Source organism: Rhinichthys klamathensis, unplaced genomic scaffold (assembly GCF_029890125.1).
Source record: "Rhinichthys klamathensis goyatoka isolate OS25496 unplaced genomic scaffold, OSU_Roscu_1.1 h1tg000144l_1, whole genome shotgun sequence".
Classification (NCBI taxonomy): Eukaryota; Metazoa; Chordata; class Actinopteri; order Cypriniformes; family Leuciscidae; genus Rhinichthys; species Rhinichthys klamathensis.
In genome coordinates, this window is record NW_026606679.1 from 801,178 (window position 1) to 826,382 (window position 25,205).

Consider the following 25,205-nt stretch of genomic DNA (forward strand, 5'->3'; position numbering starts at 1 on the left):
TTTAACTTTGAACAAACTGTTGCCAGTAAATAACATCAATTTAAAACTACAGTAAGTTACTGGCAACCAGCTGCCAGTAATACTGTAATTTCTACAGATTTTTTTTACAGTGTAGATTTGTTTATTCAGGCTCTAATGTCAACACAATAAAAAGATCTTTCTTTTAAGAGTGGCATTTCAAAAGGGACAGAGAGACACTGCTGATCTTATATATCCTGTTGGCAGGTTATATACTGTATATATGTTTATTCAGCACAATAACGATCAAGTTTCAGTGCAGGGTTTTCTCATTTTTGTTCAAGCCTTCAACTCCTGTGCCAAAACAAACACACATTTTGTCAATATTTTATCCACTTGAGTTTTGGATTATTGACCTTTGTTGGTTAATTTGTTTATAATTGTTGTATGATGTATTTAAGTTATTATCTTAAAAGGAATTTCATGAACAGATTGTCGGACACAAAAATAAGGTTCACTCAAGGACATTTCTATATTTAAACCACTTAACTGAACACTTAATAGTGATTCAAGAGGCCTAATGATTTCACTTAACATGAACATTTACTATTGCTTAATGCAAATTTTAATATCCTGATAGTGTTTCCACCTTTTCTTTTGTGAATTTAAGAACAAACATGTCAGGTTAGAGAAACTGGCACCAGTTCTTTAGAAATCTTAAGAAACATTATTCTCTAATAACATTAATAAAAAACATGAAACATTAATCACACTCAGAACTTCGAAGCACCACAAAATTATGTAATTGTGACTGAGGTTTGTATAGCCTGTTATTCTCAAAATAATACCTTTTATCTCAGTATGAATGTAGTGTTAAGATCAGTGTGACCCAATTCCCTGAAAAAATTATCTCATTAAAATAAACAGTGTAATTATCTTTCACTCACCTTTATGTGCCGATCTCATATACTTTTCACACTCGCATACAAACACAATATTTTCTCCTTTGATACAATCTGTCAGTCAGCAAACCCTTGAATATATGTTTTGACTATATTCCAAACGCATACAACACAGAGATAATCGTCCAGTTGTCTTCATAAATATAGAAAGAATTTGTTCAATTAAATAATGTAATTGTTAAATTAAAAAACAAAAGCAATGCATGTTACTTCCGTAATGAGTGACATTTCTGTGTAAAATTCAATAAAGGAAAAAATGTTAGACTGAAATTGATTTTATCAATTGGGAATTTTGTGTAAAAAAGTGGGTCCCAAATTGATCTAAATGTGAATTTACTAAAATAACTATTAGTTTTTTTTTGGCTATTTGTTAACAAATATGCAACAGCCAAAGTGGCCTTGGTGACATCAGCAGAAAAGGAAAGTGGGTTCAGGGGCAGAGCAACTTGTATTTTAATGAAAGATCATCCAGACAAACATTTCTGTTTTATTATTTGGAAAATCATGCACTGATAAGTCATGCAAAGTAAAAATAATTATATTTTATATAATCATATATTAAAAAAAGTATTAATATTTTAAGAAGAAGCCTATTTGTAACTCACAAAAAATGAGTTAAAATTCACATGAATTCAAAAATAAACATAACATTTCTGAACTATTTCTTATTAATTTAACATAATGGTTTTCTATTGGTCGATCTCATGTGAGTGACAGGTTGTCCCGCCCTCGCGCTAGTAATCACATCATCAGAGAAGAGGATGGGGATATAATCATGCAGTTATAATAAATAATTCAATATTTCATAAAAAAATTTGAATTTTGATTTCATGGTGACTTTAATAGTCATCATAAGCTTTGCATTCAGATTTTAGTCTTGCCTCTTTCCACGGTCTACCCAGTTCCTCCATCTATTTTTACCAGCAGTCACAGAGGAACATTGCAGTACCCTGTGTTTGTTGTTTCCCCTCCTCTTCCCGGGTCCCTCGTTCCCGCTTATTAATCAGTCGCCTTGACCTACTCATCCCCCTCTTTCTCTCCTCCTCTCCTCTCTAATTCTCAGCATCTTCCTCTGACTCATCTTTTCATCCCCTCCCCCGTCTGTTTCTCCTCTCATCTCGCTCTCATTCTGGTTTCCACCCACTCTCGCTCTGTTTTGGCTCTCTCTTCCGCAGTTCAACACTTCTTTCCAGGCTTGCCTCTCGCAAGGCTACGCGCACTGACGGCAGGTAATCATCGCATGAAAGCCTTTTTTTCTTGTCTGCACTTTCCGCTGCTCCTTTGCATGATTGCTTCATAAATGCATCTGTTGCGGGGTCTTTAAGATGGTTTGGTTTGGCCATAAATAATGCTATTGAATGGGTTAATATAGGCTCTGGCATGACTTTGTGCATGTTGGATTAATTAACCAGGAATTAATTGTCATATCAAGACATCGCTGCTGTTTAGGGCATGTCTCTGCGGACAGTCTCCTGCATGAGGAGTCACTCCTTATGTTGGGATGCTGGATGTAAATTTGGGTGGCAGTGTTTTTTTTTTTTGTTTGTTTTTTTTTGCTAAGGGGTCGGCCAAATGGATCCTGCACTGTGTGTCTGTTTGTAGGCTACATTACGTGTTATCAATGTGCGTCCAAGCTGTTCACAGTGGTGACGGGATGATCGGGCAATTTTACTGTATTGATCTTGAGTAAAATCTTTATTCATTTGAGCATAGCAGTGCTGTCTATATTTTCAATTGCCAAATTCCCCGAACACGCTTTTATTATTATTATTATTATTATTATTAAAACGAAACAATTAATGGAGTTAAGTAGGCTATGAGAATCTACATAATTAGTTCACCGCGCGAGTTCCGAGTCTTTGGTATATTTGTCACGTGACAAACGCAAAAACGTCCCATCGCTGGTTCTTATTTCCGTCCGTCTCCAATACGCGCTTCGATGATCCAGAAAGCTCTTCTTTTCGCCAAAGGGATGTTAAATTATTTATCTTTTTCTTGCCCCATCACGCCACTTTCTGCGGTATCCACCCCACCCCTCCGTTGATCGCCCCCTCCCCCCTGTATAACTGCTGACAGCACGCTTGCTGCAGTACCACACTGACACGGCGTAAGCAGCGTCCGGATTTAGATGCACGATCATGAGCTGGTCGCACCGTGCGGCACCTGCGGACATATACATGCCCGTCCTGTCATTACAAATAAAGCCCCACCTCCTCCCCGGCTGAGTCCCCCCAGTCTAAATTCTGGTGGTCGGTGGACGCGCATTCCATTAGCAAGGTGACACGTGTGCCCATGTCGGTCGTGGCACATTTAGAATGAAATTGGCTTGTTCTGGCTTTTTATTGGCTGCCAGCGTGGCATGTCGCTGTCGATGGTTGAGCTATATCTCTCATTGGTAAGAAGGACGGAACTGAATGTTCCAGAAAAATGGTCCTATTTTCAAAGCAATCAGATTGATTGGCACTCCTATTGAGTCAAAATGGATGCTATTCACTTTATGCAAGTTCCTGGTTGCCCAGTAAAAGCTTGTAAATGTATGTTAACGGATAGCCAAAATAGGTATTGTTTTAGCAAACTTGTATTCTTGTACGGAACTCCCATTATTCATGATGCAATCCATTCTCGGCCAACTTTTTTCCGATGTAAAAAAAAACATCCAGATGTTGACCCCTTGGAGGTGAGCAGGCAGGCATTGATCGTGTTCATTTAGACATATTTCTTTTATCGCCTCTCCAGGTGGAAAATGTAACCTGAGTAAATCTGTGGACTAAAAGAATTACGTAAAAATGCAGTATTTCATGAAAAAATGCAGTTTCGTACACCGGAAGACAAGAGCCAGCTGTTTTTCGACAACAGAATTCTAAACCCCAAAATTCCATTTTGTGTACATGAATGTACTTTTCCAAACACCTTTGACGAACAAAATGCATTAAGCATTTCATGAAATGCCTTTTGTTCACAAATTGCTCATTCTGTTAATCGTGGTCTGGATCACAAAATACATTGTGTCCATTAAAAACCCTAGTTCATCATTTACATTGATGTATTTTGCATATGAGCAAGATTTATAATTTGTAAAAGGAGATTTATGGCAGATGCAGGTTGACCAAAACACTCACTGTTAGATATGTATCTTTCTCATGCAAAGTCAATTAATTCGATGCCATGAGTTTCTAAACATCATGACCAACGATGGCAGAAGTTTAGCTCTCATGCTCTCTTGTTTCCTCTCTGTCTTTAAGGATGTCCATTGTGAGCATCGTTGCCAGGGAAATCCTGGACTCTCGGGGAAACCCTACAGTGGAGGTGGACCTGAGAACTGATAAAGGTGAATCAATAGAGCCTGTCTTCAAAATGACTGAGCTGAATGCCATCCTGGATTTTAAAAGCAAAGGAATACGTGGAATGTGTTATCTACAATGTAAATTGAGTTCCTGGATGAATGTCCAAAAAAGTGTATTTATTGAAAGCATCTTCCAAAATGCATAAATACAATTGATAAAAAAAGATGATAAAAATGAAATTGAAATATGTTGTCCACATGCAAGTAACTTTTAAGGGGCAAATGTAAATGCATAGAAATTTAATTATGTTGACACAGATCCATCAGTAAGATATGGATGCACTATGTATTAATCTCCGGTATAAGCGAATGACAGATTTGAAGTGTCAGTGTGTTTTCAGGTCTGTTCAGGGCTGCGGTGCCCAGCGGAGCATCGACAGGCATCTATGAGGCTCTGGAACTCAGAGATGGAGACAAGAGCCGTTACAAGGGCAAAGGTGAGCGATCAGAGATAGTCCATTGTAACATTGGCACTATTATATAACATTAGATTGTTTAAAGTGCCTCTGTTATGCTTTTTCTAATATTACATTGGATGCAGTGTGTAATAGCTGTTTGTAAATGTAAAATGTCTGCAAATTTTTAAAGATCAATAATGTAACAAATTTGCATAATGCCAGCCTATGGTCTTCATTGGCTGCCCACGAGTGACGTCTACTTTGAACCGCCCTCAAACACTGTAGTTCTAGCTGCGACCTGGACGAGTTTGGTTCGTGTTTGTCGACATGTCGAGAAGACGCTGTTTTCAGCGCTGCAAATCTACTAAGTATGCACTTTAAACTTATGAAGATTCGGGCTCAAATTGATACAGTAACAAAGCCATCGTTACTGTTCGTATTACTGGGTATCAAGTGCTGAGGAAGATCCGGAGCTGAAATTCAGATGTGGCCGTTTCGTTTCTGAAATGCGCTGTAGGCGGTGGACCAATCACAACAGACTGGGCCATCTGACCAATCAGAGCAGAGTAGCTCACGGAAAGGAGGGGTTTTCGATAGACTGAATCTTCACGCAAACTCTTTGAGAAATGAGGTGATTTGCAATATACACTACCTGACCAACAAAAAAAAAGTCGCTGTTTGATTTTAAATAGGCAAATGCTTAAGGGTCTATGATATGACTGGATCATTACTGCAGTGATTATTATGTTTCTAGCACGTATATAGACTTTACAGAGTGCTTGACTCTTGCATTGTCAATACAAGATCTTGACCAAAAATGAATGGACCTCTTGATTGAAATAAATGTGATGTCATTTCCATCAAGAGGGGTAAAAATCTTGTATAGACAATGCAAGAGTCAAGGGTTAGAATAACTGTTGCCATACATATAACATGCATGAAACATAATAATCCCTGCAATAATTATCCAGTCATAGACTCTTAAGCATTTGCCTGTTTAAATTAAGCAACTTCTTTTTTTTTGGCCAGGCAGTGTATATTAAGAGAAAATTAAAGTGTTTTTTGACCTTATAGATGCAACTAAAGCTGTTGTAGTCTTTAAAGCAAAAGTAGGACCTTTAAAATAGCATAATAGGGGCACTTTACAACTAATTAGATAATTCGTTTTGAAGCCTCCTGCTATAGTTTTGTTTTTTGATCTGTCTTGACCTGTTTTCTTGTGTTTTAAGGTGTTCTGAAGGCTGTTGGTCACATTAATGACACTCTTGGACCAGCCGTCATTGCATCTGTAAGTGAAAAAAAAAATGGTCTTGTTTAATTAACCTTATTTTTAATAACAAATAACCAAACTATTCGTTTTCAACCAGCATGAGAAGGATTATAAACGGCAATCTGTGCATATTTGCTTATTTCTGGAAAAGATTATCTACATTAAGCTGAGACTCATTTCTGCAAGAAAAAAAATGACAAATCATTTGCAGCTAATATTCAAAATATACTTGGTTTTAATGAGGGCACATCTTGTATTTAAACCTAGAATATTCCTTTAAAATGAACGTGGCTACATTTTTTCCCACTGTGTTTTACATTCTTTTACAGCCTCCTATATTTTTTCATTCATACATGTTTTTCTTCAGATGTTTGTCGGCACTTTCCCAATAATCAGATTTTTTTCACCGTTAATTTCTAAGCAATTGTTAATTTAATTATTTGTTATTTGTTTATTTGTTTGTTTGTTTTACAGATCAGATTCCGATCAGATGGGATCAGAATCAGATCCCACCCCTGCACTTTTTGAATCATTTTTCTTTTCATATTTTATACCCGTTTACTTGTAACAGGAGATTTTAAAACAGGTCCAACTGCTTCAAATCTCCCAAAGGCAGAGACACAAAATCTCCTATTATCCAGGTCTTGATTTTCATTCTGATCTACACATTCCATTCTTTCATTTTCATGTTTTTTTTTTTTTACTTCCATGTCTACAATGCGAAAGCTAAAGCAAATACAAAAATACTGAAATGATGATTTGACTTTGATGATGATTTTTAATTTCACAGCAGCAGGGTTAATGATTAGGCAACATTTTCATCAAGCATTAATCAAGCACTGTATTTTATTAATCTGGAGAGTTTTATCTTCATGATGTGAACTTTAGGAGATCAGTGTGGTGGAACAGGAGAAACTAGACAACATGATGATTGAAATGGACGGCACAGAGAACAAATGTAAGTTATTATCTTATATGATAACAATCATATTTTAAAGAAATAGTTCCACCAAAATGGAAATTCTGGCATCATTGACTCACCCTCGTATTGTTCAAACTTGTATGACTTAATTTCTTCTGTGAAACACAAAATGAGATGTTCAGCATATTCAACGCTGTATTTTCTAAACGCTAAAAGTACAATGACCAAGAAGGACATAAAAGCAGCATAAAAGTTGCTATATTCCATGTCTTCTGAGGCCATGAAACACTTAAAACATACCAAAATGTTACTTATGTAATTACTGAAAATCATACATATTGTAAGCAATTGTGATGTGCAAATGTGAAGTTTAAAAAACTATATATGATTTAATAGGATATAAGATTTATAAAGAACTCAAAATAGTTTCTAAAATACATTACTGTTCAAAAGTTTGGGGTTGGTAAGATTTTTTAATGTTTTTGGAGAAAAAAAAGTATTTTATTCTTACTAAGGCTGCAATTATTTGATCACAAATACAGTAAAGGCAGAAATATTGTGAAATATTATTACAATTTACAAGAACTGTTTCCGAGGGGTGAATATATTTAAAAATGTAATTTATTCCTGTGAACTAAAGCTGAATTTTCAGCATCATTACTCCAGTCTTCAGTGTCACATGATCCTTCAGAAATCATTCTAATATGCTGATTTGCTGCTCAAGAAACATGTATTATTATCCATATTTTTCTGTGATGAATAGCATTTATTTGAAATAGCAATATTTCGCAACAATATAAATGCCTTTACTGTCATTTTTGATCCCTTGGCTTAAATGCATCATTTAAAAAAAAAAGAAAAAAAAATTCTTACTGACCCCAAATTCTTAAACTGATATTTTAAAACAAAGACCTTGTGATAATTTCGCCACTTGTTCCAATAATGTAAAAAAAAATTCAATGTACAGTATATGGATTTTTTTTCTACACCATATAAATCACATAAAAAAAATGATATAATAATAAAAAAGAATGATAATTTCTATCTGTTCATCATGTCTACAGCCCAGTTCGGTGCTAACGCCATCCTGGGAGTGTCTCTGGCCATCTGCAAGGCCGGTGCGGCAGAGAAAGGCGTCCCTCTGTATCGTCATATTGCCGATCTGGCAGGAAACACAGAGCTAGTGCTGCCAGTTCCTGTAAGAAATCTCATTACTCAATTGCACATAATAATTCACATCTGTAGGTATGCTTTTTCTTGATTATCTCGGGAAATAGACTGACTAAGCACATTTTCTCTGTCCACTTGTCAGGCGTTTAATGTAATCAACGGAGGCTCCCATGCTGGAAACAAGCTCGCCATGCAGGAATTCATGGTACTTCCTGTGGGGGCGGAGTCATTCCGTGACGCGCTGCGTGTCGGAGCCGAGCTCTACCAGACGCTGAAGGGTGTCATCAAGGAGAAGTACGGCCAAGACGCCACCAACGTCGGTGACGAGGGAGGTTTTGCCCCGAACATCCTGGAGAACAGTGAAGGTGTGTTTATGAGTCTGTGCATCGCCTTTGTCTGAGCTTGTGATCCAATTTAATCATAATGAATTTATCTACTGTTCTGCTCTGTTGGCTTCTCTATCACGTCTCCACAGCTCTTGAGTTGATAAAGACCGCCATAGACAAGGCCGGGTTCACAGATAAAGTTGTGATCGGGATGGATGTAGCCGCCTCCGAGTTCTACCGCGACGGGAAGTACGACCTTGACTTCAAGTCCCCTCCAAACCCAGACAGACACATCACCGGCGATGAGCTGTTAGAGATCTACCAGACGTTTGTCAATGACTATCCAGGTAAATTGTGAAGAATAAAAGATGTAAAGAAGATTTCAAAACTCAAATGTTAATAAAGTCACCTAGTGTTAATTTTGTCAGCAAATTTTGATTTAGTTTTAGTCTTAGTCTTTTGACTAAAATGCCATTTAGTTTTAGTCATATTTTAGTCATCTGAATTGTTTTAGTTTTAGTCTAGTTTTAGTCGACGAAATACAATAACATTTTAGTCGACTAAATCTACAGTAGATTTAGTCGACTAAAATATAATGGGTTTAGTTCAATTGTAATGCGTTAATTTAGAATTTCTCTAAAATTTCCAAACCCATATACTCCCGGAGAAAACATCTATTAACCTATTAATATGAATGATTTTTAAGTTTGAACATGCAATACAGATACAGATTTAACTGCTGTTACTTAAAAAATATCTTAAAATGAAATAAAGCCACTTTTCCTAAAGTACAACACAGTCTTCTTTACAATGAATGATATATTCATTCCTTATAACTACTTACACATCATTCTTTATTCTTTCAAGCAGACATATTTATTTGTATGAATTAAATATAATTAATCCTTATTAAAGCTATTAACAAACAGTGAATGCTTTTCTCTTTTTCTTTTGTTGCTTGATCAAAATTAAGGACACGGACCGCATTAGGTTTATTGCCACTGTCACTTTAAAGCCTTGTTTATACTCGACGCGTCCGCAAGAGCGCGAAGTGCGCGCGGCAAAAATGACGTCATTGCGGTGTGGGCGGTCGTGCGCGTTGGGTGCGCAAGACCCCATTTCGCCTGGCGGTGTGCACGGCACTTTTTGTAACATCGCGCGCGGCGCCGCATCCGAAGATGAACGACTTCGAGACGAATCTGGCCGAACTGGTATGTCTGTACCACCATGTTTATGATCCTTCTATATACAGAGACATTTGCTTTGATGGGCGACCATAAAAGCCTCTCATTTTGTGAATAGGAACACATTTACATTAAGCACCCAGTTTGCACTTGTATAAAGTAACTGCTTACATTTACAAAATAAGCCTACATAGCAGAATTAAGCCCTGCTGATGAAATTAAGGTTTAAACACTCTTCAATAAGGCTTCAGTTGTTTACTTTACATGCAGTGAAAGTGCAATAAACATACTGCATTTATTACTCTTTTTATATGAATCAGAAATTAATAAACTACTAATAAATGGCAAACTACTTCTTCACTGCTGATTCCTGGTGGTTTAGAGGAGAATTACTCCGAGTCGCCCCCTGTCGTTTCACAGAATAGCACAACGGCGAGCGCGTCAAGTATAAACGCCTCGTCCATATGGAGAGGTCCGCGCGCAGTCAGCGGAGACTCGCGCTCGTGCGGACGCGTCGAGTATAAACAAGGCTTAAGACGTCGGATCAGTGCCGCTGCTAGCCATTTTGGTGCCCTAAGCATAATTCCTTTATGATGCCCCCCCCCCCCCCCCTAAAAAAAAACATTTTCATTTAGTATTTTCATTTAGGGGGGCTAAGCCCCCAATGAGGGTATGATTTATAAAAAAATTAAAAAGCTAAAAAGTAACACTTTAGATTAGGGTCTAATGCTTACTATTAACTAGTTTCATTACCATGCAATGGCATGGTTTTATAATCACTGGGATCCCGAATTTGAGGCAGGTTAGTTAGGGGTGTTCGGGCGAAATTTTGGATTTTTCTGAACTACAGATGTGCATTTTAAGATGTTGTGAAGGCAAAAAAAAAAAAAAAAAAAAAAAAAAAAAAAATCGATAACAACAGCTTTAAAACCATGTCAGTGGGCAGCTGATTATTTTTCTCTCCTCATCAGCATCACACTCTTTTTCTCTTTGTTTTTATCTTGCCCTGTCTCTTCCCCTCCTAAAGTTGGCTTTTTTAATTTACTAAAGGTTACAATTTGTATTTTATTCTCAATATGTACACATTCATTATAAATCCTGTGCCTAACATGATGAAAACGGCTTTGTTCATGTTTCTTGTCCCCTCACAATGACAGTAGCCTAAACTATTACACTAGGCTACATGTTACATAGGCCTATTTTCAGTTAAAAATGGCGAAATTAGACAAAACTATATTAGTTTGCCTAATTATTTTTTGTCATTCGTTTAACATTTATGACCTAAAAAAAACTGTCAAATAAAGTTGTTTAGCTACTTACATCTTATCTCGCACTTGACCGTACACTGAAGCGTAGAGTTGCACTGTTAAAATTCGCGCTCAGCGTCTGTGAACATAAAGCCCGCCTACTTTGATTTGATTGGTCATCTCAAATATTCTGACATTGACGAGCAGTGACAGACCAATGAGGCTCAGAAGAACACACACATGAACACACACACACACCCTGTCCTGTGTTTCTGACGTGCTCTCTGTCTCTGCTCGGCGCCGCTGCGGAATGAAGAGGAAGAACGCGCTGAATCTGATTATAACAAAAAGTTTGATGATTGGTTTTTCATTAGGCTATTTTTGGTGCCCCCTCAGCACTTGGTGCCCTACGCACAGCGCGTGATGCGCGTGGTGGGAGCGGCGGCGCTGCGTCGGATCATGTCCAATGACATGCGGATACAATTGCACTGATGCACATCCGACACACTCACAGTTTAAGACATAACCAGCATAGTTTACATGAATACTCTCCAAAAAGGACATTTAGACATACGTGTATTTCTCCATTCAGACACGAAAGAGAGCTCAATTCAGTAGCCTACTCGCGCGCTGTAGGTGTATTGTGCATGACTGCACGCTTCGGGTTAGGTGTGTGCGCAAAGAAAACCGCACCAAATAGAGCTCTTTTTTGCATCGTCACTCTTATTCAGAGATCTATATGTCTGCTCTACTCATTCTCCCAGACGTTCACATTTTTTAACGTTTTATGACCGCGGGGTAGATCACGTTACAGTAGCCTACAAATGTGCGCATCTACCACACACGCAGGACATCAGTTCTGACGGATCGCTTCCCAAATCGTCACTATCTAACATTTTCGTCTAGTTTTTATTCGTTGACGAAAATGTCAATAGATTTTCGTCATAGTCTTTGTCATTCAAAACTAGGTTTTATTTAGTTATCGTCTCGTTTTCGTCTGTGAAAAAATGTCGTTGACGAATAATTTTCGTCGTTATTTTCGTCAACGAAATTAACACTGGGTCCGTTTAAATTATGTACATCCTAGGTGTGACTTTCTTCTTTCAGACAAACACAATCAGAGTTATATTAAAAAACATTCAGTCTCTTTCAAGCTTTATATGGTAACGGCCGTTTTGCTCTATCCTCTGTGCTTTCGCATTCGTCAAAATGTCATGTGTCGGGTCAGAGGTCACTCTTTCGCCGGATAGAGACTCAAGTACGGCCGTTACCAGAAGCCAGGGATTATAGTTTATTAAGTTATAAATATGGATATTTTTCTTACAAAAAAACATTTATTAACCCTTGGAGCCATATGGATTACTTTTATGATGCATGGATATGAGCTTCAAAATCTTGGGTACCATTCACTCCCATTATAATGCTTGGAAGAGCCAGGATATTTTATAATTTAACTCCGATTGTGTGTCATATACACCTTGGATGGCTTGAGGGTGAGTCAAGTATGGGATAATTTTCATTTTTGGGTGAACTATCCCTTTAAAACCCAGAGTATTCTATCATGTTTTTGTTCCCATCGTCATTGACAGTGGTGTCCATTGAAGACCCGTTTGATCAGGATGACTGGGCCGCTTGGACAAACATGACTGGTTCAGTGGGGATCCAGATTGTGGGCGACGACCTGACCGTGACAAACCCAAAGAGGATAGAGAAGGCAGCGGAAGACCGCGCATGCAACTGTCTGCTCCTGAAGGTTAACCAGATCGGCACCGTCACAGAGGCCATCCAGGCGTGAGTAACTCTAAACTATGTCTAATAAACCAGCATTTTCTAGCTCCTTACCTTCCCATTTTGAACTGTGTATCCCTCAGATGTAAGCTCGCTCAGGCCAACGGATGGGGCGTGATGGTCAGCCATCGCTCAGGAGAGACAGAAGACACTTTTATCGCTGATCTAGTGGTGGGACTCTGCACTGGACAGGTACGCACACTTACACAAATGTAACCAGTAAGTACAGAAATGATATGGTTTATATATTTATGATGTGCTTTACAAAAAAGTTTGATTAACTTGACCAACTTTCACTCTTTATCTCTCTTATCTTTCAGATAAAGACAGGAGCTCCGTGTAGATCTGAGCGTCTCGCCAAATACAACCAACTTATGAGGCAAGAGAGCGTTCAACACACTATTTTTAGCAATGCATTAAAAACATCCATTGATTTCCCCAAAATTGTCTCTTTCCCGCCATTGACGGAATTTTCCGGCTTACCATGTTTTCACTATTATACTGTTGGGGGCGCTATTACGCATCTTCTGAAAGAATACTGAATCTCCTGATTAAAACAGGTGAAGAAGAAGCAGAAACAAGGGATAGCATAATGTAAGAAGATGCATATGTAAAATAACGCGATCATCAACATTAAACAGCATATCAATCAAAACTGCCTAATGTTACCGAATGAAGTGTCGACCCAGGACGAGCTGTAGGACTGTGAAGCATTAGGGGTGTTGATGAACTCGATCTACTCCATCTATGTTTTGATCATCGGTCTGAATCCGATCCAGAGAGGTTTTTTAAAAACCTACCCACATTCATTTTGTGAAAATTATCAAAAAAGCTGGCGGCGACTGACATTTTTTTTTTTTTTTACCCTGTCGAGGAAAGAGTTGGTAAAATCTAACATACTATTTTAGCAAAGCATCTCCAAAGAGGTATTTATTTTGGGTTAGGGTTTATTTTGCTTGTTGAAACAACTTCTAATCATATTTTTAGTGTTGCTGTTTTTATTGTTCATACATACTTATGCTTATGTATCTAACACTTAAGTACCGAACGTCTTGCTTAACGCATCTTTCATTGATTGTTGCTTGTTTCCGTCACAGAATAAAAAAAATAAAAAAGGTAGTTGTGACTTTTTGTCTCACAATTCGGACATTTTCTCGCAATTGTGAGAAAGTCAGAATTGTGAGATTAAAAATGTGCAATTACATTTTTTATTCTGTGGTGGAAACAGGTTTCCATAGCAAAAATCCCAGAGACTTCCATTGAATGAAAGACTTGAGCCATATTTTGAGTTTTTTTGGTGCGTTTTGAAATCTTTTTGCAATTTTTAGCGCATTGCTAGGTTGTTGGCCACTGGCCAGTAATCAACCACTTAGCAACCACTTAAACCACCATAGCAACGCCCTGGCAACAATTCTAACATTGTAGTGCCACTAGTATCCCACAGAAACATCATTCATATTTTCGTCAAAAAATTTAAAAATCATTCATTTCGATCCCATTTGTGCCTTAAAGAAAATGACTCAACTTGCATAATAACTGACTGTTGAACTTAAAAAGCCCCAGTCTCAAAAATAACAGTGGCCGCAAAAAGAACCAATATAATTACTTTGATTAACATTGCTGATTACAGGCTTCTAGCTCTTTCTCCGTCACCTCCTGTTCCCATATAATTAATCAATGTCCATCTGTCTCTTTTTTTTTCTGCCTCACAGGATTGAAGAAGAATTGGGTGATCAGGCTCGTTTCGCCGGGCACAATTTCAGAAACCCTAGCGCTCTGTGAGGCTGACGTCACCGCACCGAATTCACACGAAAAAAACAACTGACAAACAGAGTATGTACTGCACTGAACGACTGACTACCCCTGACATTCCCTAAAATCATTCAAAATGCATCAAAACAGCACTATTTGCACTGAGATACTAAAAACGACTTACTCAGACACTCAAAATATGTATTTAAAACTGAACTGGACTGCGGACAGGCGTTGATAGACCAAATATTATGCACAGTGGATCCTGGACAGACCAACATTATGCACAAGTGATTCTGAGGTACTTGACGGGCAAAACATGTGCACAGGGTGCGTAAGATACAGAAAATGAACCTTGAATCTAACAAGGCAAAGACTTGTGTCTTTGTTGTCTAAAAAGAAGGATTTAACTCAGATGGAATAAAAGTAGAGATTTATTTGAATCAGGTGTAATCTTTCAATTTAAGCTTCAATTTAGATGTGAAATATATGTAAATACATTTAAAACAAAATCTAGATTGACTTGCCACTCTAAAGAAATCAAATGTAAGAAATTTTATGGTTCATTGCATGAGGACATGGTAGAAATGGTAGACAAATAAAATAGTTACATGAATATTAATGCAGCAGTGAGTTTTTTAATGGGAAGATTGACACAGTGAAGTATTCAGATATATATGGGACCAGCGTTTACTCTAAAGACAGTTTACTAAGTAGTTTGCCCAGGGCATTAGAGGCTTTTTATCATACAGTACTCTCTTTCTCAGATGCAGTTTTTGTGTCCATCTCTGACCCAAAAGCATGCTGAAGAAAAAGAGCCTTTTAAAACAAACTGTTATTCAATCAAAAGAAAAGAGCAAATCAGCAAATAAAATAAAATATGGTGCTTGAACATTGACTTAAAAAAAAAAAAATCATTCATTTTAGTATATTAAAAATTCAAAATAATGCCTGTAGAATATATTTCTTTTCATAAAGATACTTCACTTTTTAAACCAACATTGAAAGTTCATAAGTTTCTGTATATCATTGTCATTGAGTTGCGAGGTCTCAAATATGTCCTCGTGTGATTATGTTATTATCACCTTCACCCTACATAGATCAACACACACACACACACACACACTATTTATAGATAATTAAATCTAAAAGTATTGAACAAAGTTCACGTCACTTCAAATAACAATAATTATATTCAAAAGTCCCTAAATCTTCATACGTCTGCCTGATTTTCTCATGCAATGACTCTTAAAATGTACTTTCGCATTTTCTTTCACCCTGGATCTTAAAGGGGAAGTGAATTTTCTTTAAAAGTATAGTTTACCCTAAAATGAAAATTGTCATCATTTACTCGCCCTCGAGTTCTTCCAAACCTGTATGAGTTTCTTTCTTCCGCTGAACACAAAAGAAGATTTTAAAGAATGTTGATAACCAAACAGTTGACGGTAGCCATTGACTTCCATAGTATCTTACCAGCATTCTTCAAAATACCTACTTTTGTGTTCAGCAGAAGAAAGGAACTTGCACAGATTTGGAACAACTTGAGGGTGAGTAAATGATGACAGAATTTTTCATTTTTGGGTGAACTGTCCCTTTAAATGGGTAAAACCCTTCCTCCTCTCCCATCTTAATGTGGATATTAAGTGAGCCATTCGTAGGTAGATTTTCTTAAAGATTGTAAATACTGTTGATCTGTGGCACACTGATCTCTGGCTCAACCGATGGCATGTGTTTGGGGCAGAGCTACCTTCGTCCAAATCATAAGAGACGGGGCAGAGAGAGCAGTAGAAATGACACGCTTCTCCTTCGAGATGAATGATCTTAATCCAGCAGTGAACGAAAGAGACATAACAATCACAATGACGGATCCAATTCAAGAACTCGACCGACAGACACGCTTACACGGATAGAGACACACATTCACTCACATTTGTGTAGCAAAGTCTCACCCTCAACGCACACGACTCCTTATTCTCTGCCACCTTGGACTTGCAGTCTGTGTTTCTTCCTTTCTCGTTGTTTCATCTGTATCCTCCACCCCTTTCCCTTCTTGTGGTTATGACTTGGCTTGTTCCCCCTTACCTGAAATCTTTTTTCTCCTCGATGACTTGTCTTTTCGTTATTTTGTGGGATTGTCGTGGTGAAAGAAGGAAAAGAAAGCAAGATGGAGAGAAAATAAAAAAAGAACTGACAAGCCTGTCAAAGAATAATGTTATGGAATATTAAAGCTGTCATTACTTTCGTCACCCTCGAGTCTCTAAGTGTGTTTTCTTCTCTTCTTTAAAAGCAGAGGAGGACGTTTAAATGGCTTTTCGCCATTTAGATGCTCAATTATGAAACATCAAAACAGAACATGTGAATGCTTTTATGGGTTTTAAAAATTGCTGCTCTTGTCACCTACATTACAAAACGTAAAATGATATTTAAAAATACATGCACTACTGTTCAAAAGTTTGAGGTCAGTACGTTTTTTCTTTGAAAGAAATGAATACTTTCTGTTAAATTGATCAAAAGTGTCAGTAAAGACATTTATAATGTTACAAAAGATTTCTGTTTCAAATAAATGCTGTTCTTTTGAACTTTATATTCAGTCAAAGAATCCTGAACAATGATTCACGGTTTGCACAAAAATATGAAGCAGCACAACACACACACAAATGTAAAAATACTCTTAGGCCCTGTTTACACGAAAACGATTCCGGGTGAAAACGTAATAATATTTTATCGGATGTGCCTTTCGTTTACACGGCGACGGCGTTTTTGGGGCTTAAAAACGCAAAAAAGTGAAACCACCCTCCAAAGTGGAAATCTTAAAAACGCTCCACCGTCGCGTTTCCGTCTAAACGGGTAAAAACGCAAATCTGCTCATTGCGGCTCTCGTCGCGTACGCATTTACGTCACAGGCATGCGCCAGTACAGGAAAATAACAACCAACATGTCGGATTATTTCCATACGTCGGACCTTCAAGTTGCCCTAGCAGCTCTGATAAACGTCCAAGAGTCTTTTCAATTTCGCGCTACTAGGGAGAGAAGTAGAAGGAAGGTTGTAAGCAGGCGCACGGACTTGTTGTTGTTGTGTGGCAGTGCTTCACATTGCCACCTAGCCGCCTGGAGTGCATACTACATCGCATTTCTAACACTTTTGCGTCTCCATATGCACGCAGATTTCCCCCCCATAACGCTCGTCTAAACGCAGAATAAAAAGTGAAAACGAAACGCCACTTTTGCGTTTTCTCTTCAGATCGTTTCCGTGTAAACATGGCCTTAAAATAATTTACACCATGTAGTCTTTAGTTTCAGTATGCACAGCATTTAAGTCTGTGATGAAAGCAGAAAAACAATCTTTAGCCCAAGTGAAGACACCATTTTCAAGTACATTTTTTATTTTCTACCGAGGTAGTCATTTCTACAGAGGATAAAGTGCTCTTAAAGTCACTACAAACTTCACCGCTGGTCTTGTAAGTTCATCAGTGTGGAGTGTACAGTGTGTTAGACTTCAAGTAATGTGCTCTGCAAGTGCATAGACAATACAGTGGTTTACTCGAGCGCAGCAGCAAATAAAGAACTAACGTGCCCGAGCTCTCTCCTACTTTTATATTAACACATTTTTAGTAGGAAGGGAGATACTATTAGTATTCCAGACCAAGAACCCAACTCAACCATTTAACAAGCAGGTGAGTTAAAGCAATACAACCACAAATAAACATTCAGACCTGCTGGAATGACAAGAAGCTGGTGTATACTTATTAGTGCTGCAGTTTGGACCCTCAAAACGGTTGAGCATCTCTATGAGCGGGCATTTATGATGTCAACAAACTCAGGCTTAAGGGAAGCACCTCCAACCAGGAAGCCATCAATGTCAGCCTGGGCCGCAAGCTCTTTACAGTTTCCCCCAGTAACAGAGCCTGTCAAATGAGGGAAGAGCATGAAAGCAATCCAAGAATTTTATTTTTCTATTAAATATATTTGAAATACAATACAAATGAATGATCATTAAATTATACATTATAGTTTCATTTAAAAATGCAAATATATCTGTCATTGTGAAATGATTAAATTAGGGGTTATCCCAAAAATGACATTTCTGTCATTAATTACTCCCCCTCGCGTCGTTCCAAACCCGGAAGACCTTCGTCCATCTTCAGAAACACAAATGAAGATATTTTTGATGAAATCTGAGAGCTTTCTGTCCCTCCATAGACTGCAACGTAATCACCACTTTCAAGGCCCAGAAAGGTAGGAAAGACATCGATAAAATAGTCCATGTGACTCCAGTGGTTTAAAGCAACACTATGGAACTTTTCAACCTTCATAATATATTTCCAAGACCCTTGTGATGGCACATCGACTTACAATAGGTTAAATGACACGTCTGCCATAGCCTGACGTGGTCTGTATCGCTTTTACTCGCACTATGTAACTTCGGGTTTCGGGTAGTAGTAACCCGAGCACAAAAAGAACTACAAAACTCGACTGCTTTACGGCATACGTCACTTCCCCCACCACTTCCTCAAATTGTCTATGGCCATTGCAGACATCCCAAGTCTATAGCGTCTCCCTGATGCCCGCAAATTAGTTCAAATCTGCCGGAATCTAGAGCGCGCATGCGAGATAGAACATACTGCGCGCATAACATACATAGCGCGAGCACGGCAGAGAGGGAGAGAGCGAGAGACCTTGCGAGTGTGCCTCACGAAGGCTAGGCAACCCGCCCCCCCTGCCCCCCCCGTTAACAATCCAGTCACCAAGATATACCTCCCTGAAATGACTTCTTGCAGGTTGGGATGTCTGCCATTGTTGATTCCAAAGCCGGTGCTGGATAAACAGCGAGCGTGCGCGTGCGACCGTAGGCTGCGGTAGGCTAAATTATTTACGACAGCGGTAATGGACAATTCCGCTTCCAACCTGTAGGGCGACCGCTGAGGAAAAGTTACTTGGTGTTGCTTTAACCTTAAAGGGTTAGTTCGCCCATTTAAGACATGAAGTTGTATGCAATCCTTACCAGCACTATAGTGCATACACACTGACCCACTCTGTTGTCACCTCCCTGGTCAGAGTTCTGGCCGCTGGAAGTTTTTCAATAAAGTACTCCCGGTTATTTTCCGGTGCCACAAAACTGTGCGTTTTTACGTGAAAAAATTATTTGCGTTTCAAAGCTTGATTAATTTACCACACAAAAAACACGCCGGTCAAAATTCATACCTCAGTTTTAATCGGCACTATTTTCTATCCATTTCTATCAATCCGCGCTGCTGTCAACGTCAACAGTGCGCACGTTCCGATCAGCTGTTCCATAGTGTTTACACAATCGATTGACAACGATGTAAAAAGTATTAAATTAACAATGGTGCGAACTTGTAAATTCCCAGGCTGTGACCACAAGGATGTGCCGGGATCAAAGTTCAGATTCCATCGTTTTCCTGTTTCGAATATAACTATGAGACAGCTTACCGAGCATAATCTCCATCTGCTGTTAGACGACCTCACCAGCAGGGGGTGCAAGCGCGTGTTGTTGATTTGGCTGGTTGCCATCGGCTACTCTGCGGAGCTAAAATATCCAAAATAAAGGATTTTCGTGTGTGTAGTGCTCACTTCAGCGAAGACGATTACATCCCCAACCAACGAGGAAAAGGAAAATTAAATAGTTTTGCTGTACCAGTACCACGGGTAATCTCTAATTACTAACTTTATGATCCCATGTCTAAACTGTACGGTAAACAAGCTGATGTTTAGACTCCATTATAAAACACGTGAAAAGATGTCTAATATAAAAACAGTATATAGGGATATTGGTACAATTTGCTGAGAAAACTATTTGATTGAACACACACACAATTGAGGTTTTGTGTTGCAATCAATAACATTGTCGTTGTGCTAAAATTACTTTCATCATCTGATCCGTCTGACATTGTGCTAAAATTGGTTTCATCATCAGAAGTTTCGCAGTCAGACATGTTGTCAGCGAGTCGCGCTATCAACAGCTGATCGGAACGTGCGCACTGTTGACGTTGACAGCAGCGCGGATTGATAGAAATGGATAGAAAATAGTGCCGATTAAAACTGAGGTATGAATTTTGACCGGCATGTTTTTTGTGTGGTAAATTAATCAAGCTTTGAAAGGCAAATAATTTTTTCACGTAAAAACGCACAGTTTTGTGACCCCGGAAAATAACCGGGAGTACTTTATTGAAAAACTTCCAGCGGCCAGAACTCTGACCAGGGAGGTGAGAACAGAGTGGGTCAGTGTGTATGCACTATAGTGCTGGTAAGGATTGCATACAACTTCATGTCTTAAATGGGCGAACTAACCCTTTAATGTTATGAAGCGACGAGAATACTTTTTGTGCGCAAAAAAAGAACCGGGAAGCGCTGCACTGTTTAAAGTGTGAACAGGAAAGCAGACTGACATGGAAGAGAAGAGATTGTTGAATAAAGTTAGTTTTTCGCGCACAAAAAGTATTCTCGTCGCTTCATAACATTAAGGTTAAACCACTGGAGTCACAAGGAATATTTTAACGATGTCTTTCCTTTAATAACGATGACAGAAAGCTCTCAGATTTCATCAAAAATATCTTCATTTGTGTTCCGAGGATGGATGAAGGTCTTACGGGGTTGGAACGACACGAGGGTGAGTAATTAATGACAGAATTTTCATTTTCGGATGAACTATCCCTTTAAATTGCATCATGCATGGACAAGCAAGGACATTCTGCAAAACTACCTTTGTGTTACACAGAAGAAAGAAGATCATAGTGATGTGGCATGAGCTGAGTCAATGTTGGGTGAAGTATTTCTTTAAGGCCACTCAGAACTGAACAGACGGGATGAGCAGACTCACCTCCGTAGATGATGCGCACAGATCCGGCTACTGCATCCGACACGTTCTCTCTCAGCCATTCTCTCAGCTTCTCATGCACCTCCTGAGCCTGCAGCACACAAAGGAGAGCACATACAAGACTTTAAAGACTTCTTATACACCGATTCAAATACATGATCATGAGCTGAATGATTTAAAGTGCTCCATTATGCTTGTTTGCATATTATCTTTCATGTAAAACTGACATCATCATTACTGTTCGTATCACTGTTTATCAAGTGCTGAGAAAGATCTGGAACTGAAATTCAGATATGGGCATTTTAGTTTACAATACGCACTTTAAGCAGTGGACCAATCACAACAGACTGAGCCGTCTGACGAATCAGGTGGGGTTTAGCGAGAGCGACTCCTTTATTCAACTGCTTCAGACACTCTGAGAAAAGATGTGATGCTTTACCTTGGATGCATGTACACAATTGGTAAAAAAGCATAACTGAAGCACTTTAACTTCATCCGATTACTGCTCGTGACACACTCACAAGCTTCCATGTTTACATATGTGATGTGCTCTATGATAAACAGTTTTAATTTACGCTTTTATTCTCATATAAACGCATACATAAAGCAATCTTATCTTTTCACAAGACTTGGATTAAATTGCCTGATTCATATAGGTTTATCTAGTTTTGGTTAACTAGACTTTAAATAGAGGGACATAGACCTCAGGTTTCATTGAAAATACCGGTAAGTTAATTTGTTTCGAACAACATGAGAGTAAATTTACATTTTTGGGTGAACTATCCCTTTAAGCATATTATTACTCCTGCTTTAGTGCATATGCATTTTATAAATAGAAAATGAAAGCTATAAAACATGGAGTTGAAACATGATATGATGATATTTTGATCTATGGATTATGTCAATACAGATTTACCTGATCAGGAGTGGCCGTTTTTCCAGTTCCAATCGCCCACACTGGTTCATATGCTAAAACCACACGAGCCCAGTCCTTCACATTGTCTATAAAATGTATAAATTCATCATGGCATTTAGCGTTTTATAGGCTATGTGTATACAATCATGAACAAAATAAATATTCCTATTTTTATAAATGACCTGCAATGACTTTGGTCTGTTCAAACACCACGTCTTCAGTGGTTCCAGCTTCTCTCTCTTCTAGTTTCTCCCCAATGCAGGCGATCACACCCAAATCATTCTCTAGGCAATGGGCCACTTTCTGGCCAATCAGCTGTAAAAGACATCACAGCCAATCAGAGTGAGCAACAATATGCAACAATATGACGTCTGAATTTCATCATACACAATAGCAAAGACATAAAACGGTTTTGACTCCTAGATCATTTTAAAATAAAATTCCTTCTCAAATCTCAACCTCATCACTCTCGCCAAACACATGGCGCCTCTCAGAATGGCCCAGAATCACCCAGTCGAAGCCGCAGTCTTTAATCATCGCAGGACTACCGCCGAGAAGAAAAGGAGAGCGAGAAATATGCTTTTTAAGTTTTGACAGTGATAAATTGTTGTTTATAAAAACTATTAAAGATACCAATGAGCATGTATACCTGATCTCCCCAGTGAAGGCTCCTTTGGGTGTCTTATAGCAGTTCTGGGCGGCCACACCTATCCTCTGGTCCAGCTTAGACCTCACATAATCGAGATAGATGGACGGTGCTCCACACACCACCTCTAAACCATGAAGACAAAGCCACTGTTATGATGATATATGATAATCATGAAAGCCCGCATGACTACTTTTAAAGGGATATATCATCCAAAAACTAAACATCTGTCAACCTTTACAATTACAAGTTTTTGTGTGAAATATTTCTTTTATTATTATTTTTGTTTACAACCTCTGACTTTATTAGATAATTTCCCACAGAGAGAATGGGAACATTTGGCTAACAATGCTTTTTTATGGATGCGATATGGGACCAAAATGGGATACGGCTAACAATTGTTTATATAATAAACTGTATGTTATGAAATTTGTATACTTATGGGACAAATATGAGATAGGACAGATATAGTCAGTAGAACCAACAATTGCAAATGAATGATGAGGCTTTCTACAGCAGGCCTATGCAAAATTGTCTGCGTTTCTTAGGAAAAATAACACATGACTGTGATGACATGCAATGATACATGAATAATTAACTCAATATCAATATTAACTAGTTTATAAACAAGTTTATAAGTTATTTTTAATTAAAAACAGTCTGTGCACACGAGCCTCCATCCATTTAAAGTGTCACGTGACGTCATGTATAGCGTCTCTGATGCGTCTAAACATCTCTATCGATTCTATCGACATACATCAGACTAATTGGCTAAAATGAAAACTGAAATACTTTCTGCTTGATATGCTCTCAGGTAAACAACATAACATCAAATAACGCCATGGACCTGCTTCATCGTTGAGACTGGCCGTGTTCAAGGTCATTATGAGGTCGCCCAGAGTCTCTTTATCGCCGTTCATTTTCCAGTTTCCCCCGACGAAGAATTTTCTTGAGGACATTATTGCGGGACAAACCAAACGGACCAAACACACCTACTGCGGTATTATCACTCCCGTAAGCGAATTTACGAATCCTACTATGAAAAAGGTTTGGTCGTTAATATTCAGGAGGTGGTCCTTTGTCATTGGAAGGTCGCAAGAAACGTTACAATAACCTAATTCATATACATGAGGTGACGCACATCTCCCTCGCCATGAAAAGCAATCGTGCTCATGGAACGTAAGCATAGATATTTAATAATAATAATAATTATTATTCACAAGGTAAACCTTAGGAATACTAATCAGTCAAATTTCCTAAAATCTTTTTAACCATAGGCTGCATAGAAGAGCTCAATGGATTTACAAAGTATATATTTGTATTTACAGTGGGGAACAAAAGTATGAGATCACTAATGAAATTGCATCTATTTTGCAATTTTTTTAAGTCGGTACTTTTTCCTCAATTCAAGTTACATTATCTATTTTATTCAGGATGGTTTTGGGATGTTCCGAAGAGCATCTTGTACTTGATTTTAAGAAACTAATCTAAAAGAGTTCACATGGTCAATGCCATTTTCATGGCCTTCATTTATTTTTTTGTCTAATTTTTTAATGTCTCTTTACATCATACAGCTTTAGATATGAAGTTCATTCTGTGTAATTATTTTTAATATGAATTATTTTTAATTATATTTCGTACAATGTAAGGAGTTTTAATGCCCTTCCGAATGCTGTTGCCAGCATATGTGCTTTTTCTTACAATGAGTATTGTTCCAAAACTGCTTTTGAATAAAAATATTACGTCATATTATATCATGTCTTCTTTCTCATTTCGCAGCCAAAGCTTGGTCATCTCAGCCATGCACCATTGACTTCAACTTTAGTCAATTAGTCTTCTGTGCTTCAGTGCTTGCTAATGTTTCTCTGGGCAAAGCTCTATTGAAAGTGGATTAGAGTAAGCCTCACGTACTCCTTCTTGAAGTGAAAGAAAAACAACAACTGTCTGATCTACTTTATCAAGGTGAGATTGCAGTAGGTGATAAAATATACTTAAAGGAATTAGGTTTACTGAGGTTGTGACCTCATTATAGAAGTGAAAGCCTATAATACAAAGTTATGTCATGAAACTCTAGATGGCACAGGCTCATCAGTCCTTAACCCAATCTGCTTGCAATTACATCATTCTCTATAGGGCACAGCTGATTGGTTCCCATTGTATTGGCAGAATAACACAGTTTACAGCATGCTTTCCCTTCATCTTCCCCAGCTCCACCTGTATAGATCTGCTACGGGGCTGATTGATGTATGCTTGTGCAGCAGCAGCATGTCTTACTTGCTCACAGCAGTGTGTCGTGAATGTGACAAGTTCCAGATTTGCTCTGCAGCAAAAGCAGCGTATAGATCTATTCCACCAAAACCAAACACATTGACATTGTCATACTCATTCATTACCATGCAAAACTCTCCAAGAGTTGTCATGACAGAAATTGCCAATAAACAAATTCTGACCTGGATAACTAAACAATCAATTCTCCTGGGCTGAATTT

The 25,205-nt window shown here is 38.3% G+C and overlaps 2 protein-coding genes across 2 annotated transcripts; one reads left to right on the forward strand and one right to left on the reverse strand.

Moving 5' to 3' along the window:
• The first annotated feature begins 2,025 nt into the window (after positions 1–2,025).
• On the forward strand, positions 2,026–14,647 carry eno2 (enolase 2). The gene is made up of 12 exons (XM_056257785.1): positions 2,026–2,149; positions 4,163–4,248; positions 4,605–4,700; positions 5,891–5,949; positions 6,820–6,889; positions 7,918–8,051; positions 8,166–8,388; positions 8,499–8,696; positions 12,370–12,571; positions 12,652–12,760; positions 12,889–12,947; positions 14,281–14,647. Exons 2-12 carry the CDS (start codon positions 4,164–4,166, stop codon positions 14,348–14,350), a joined length of 1,305 nt encoding a protein of 434 aa, XP_056113760.1. The 5' UTR covers positions 2,026–2,149; position 4,163; the 3' UTR covers positions 14,351–14,647.
• Positions 14,648–17,691: 3,044 nt separating this feature from the next.
• Positions 17,692–23,758, reverse strand: tpi1a (triosephosphate isomerase 1a). Its single transcript, XM_056257792.1, has 7 exons — positions 23,565–23,758; positions 22,721–22,844; positions 22,531–22,615; positions 22,254–22,386; positions 22,072–22,157; positions 21,159–21,246; positions 17,692–18,225 (listed from the first exon to the last, which is right to left on the reverse strand). The coding sequence occupies exons 1-7, from the start codon at positions 23,674–23,676 to the stop codon at positions 18,107–18,109; spliced, it is 747 nt and encodes a 248-aa protein (XP_056113767.1). The 5' UTR covers positions 23,677–23,758; the 3' UTR covers positions 17,692–18,106.
• Between the last annotated feature and the right edge of the window lie 1,447 nt (positions 23,759–25,205).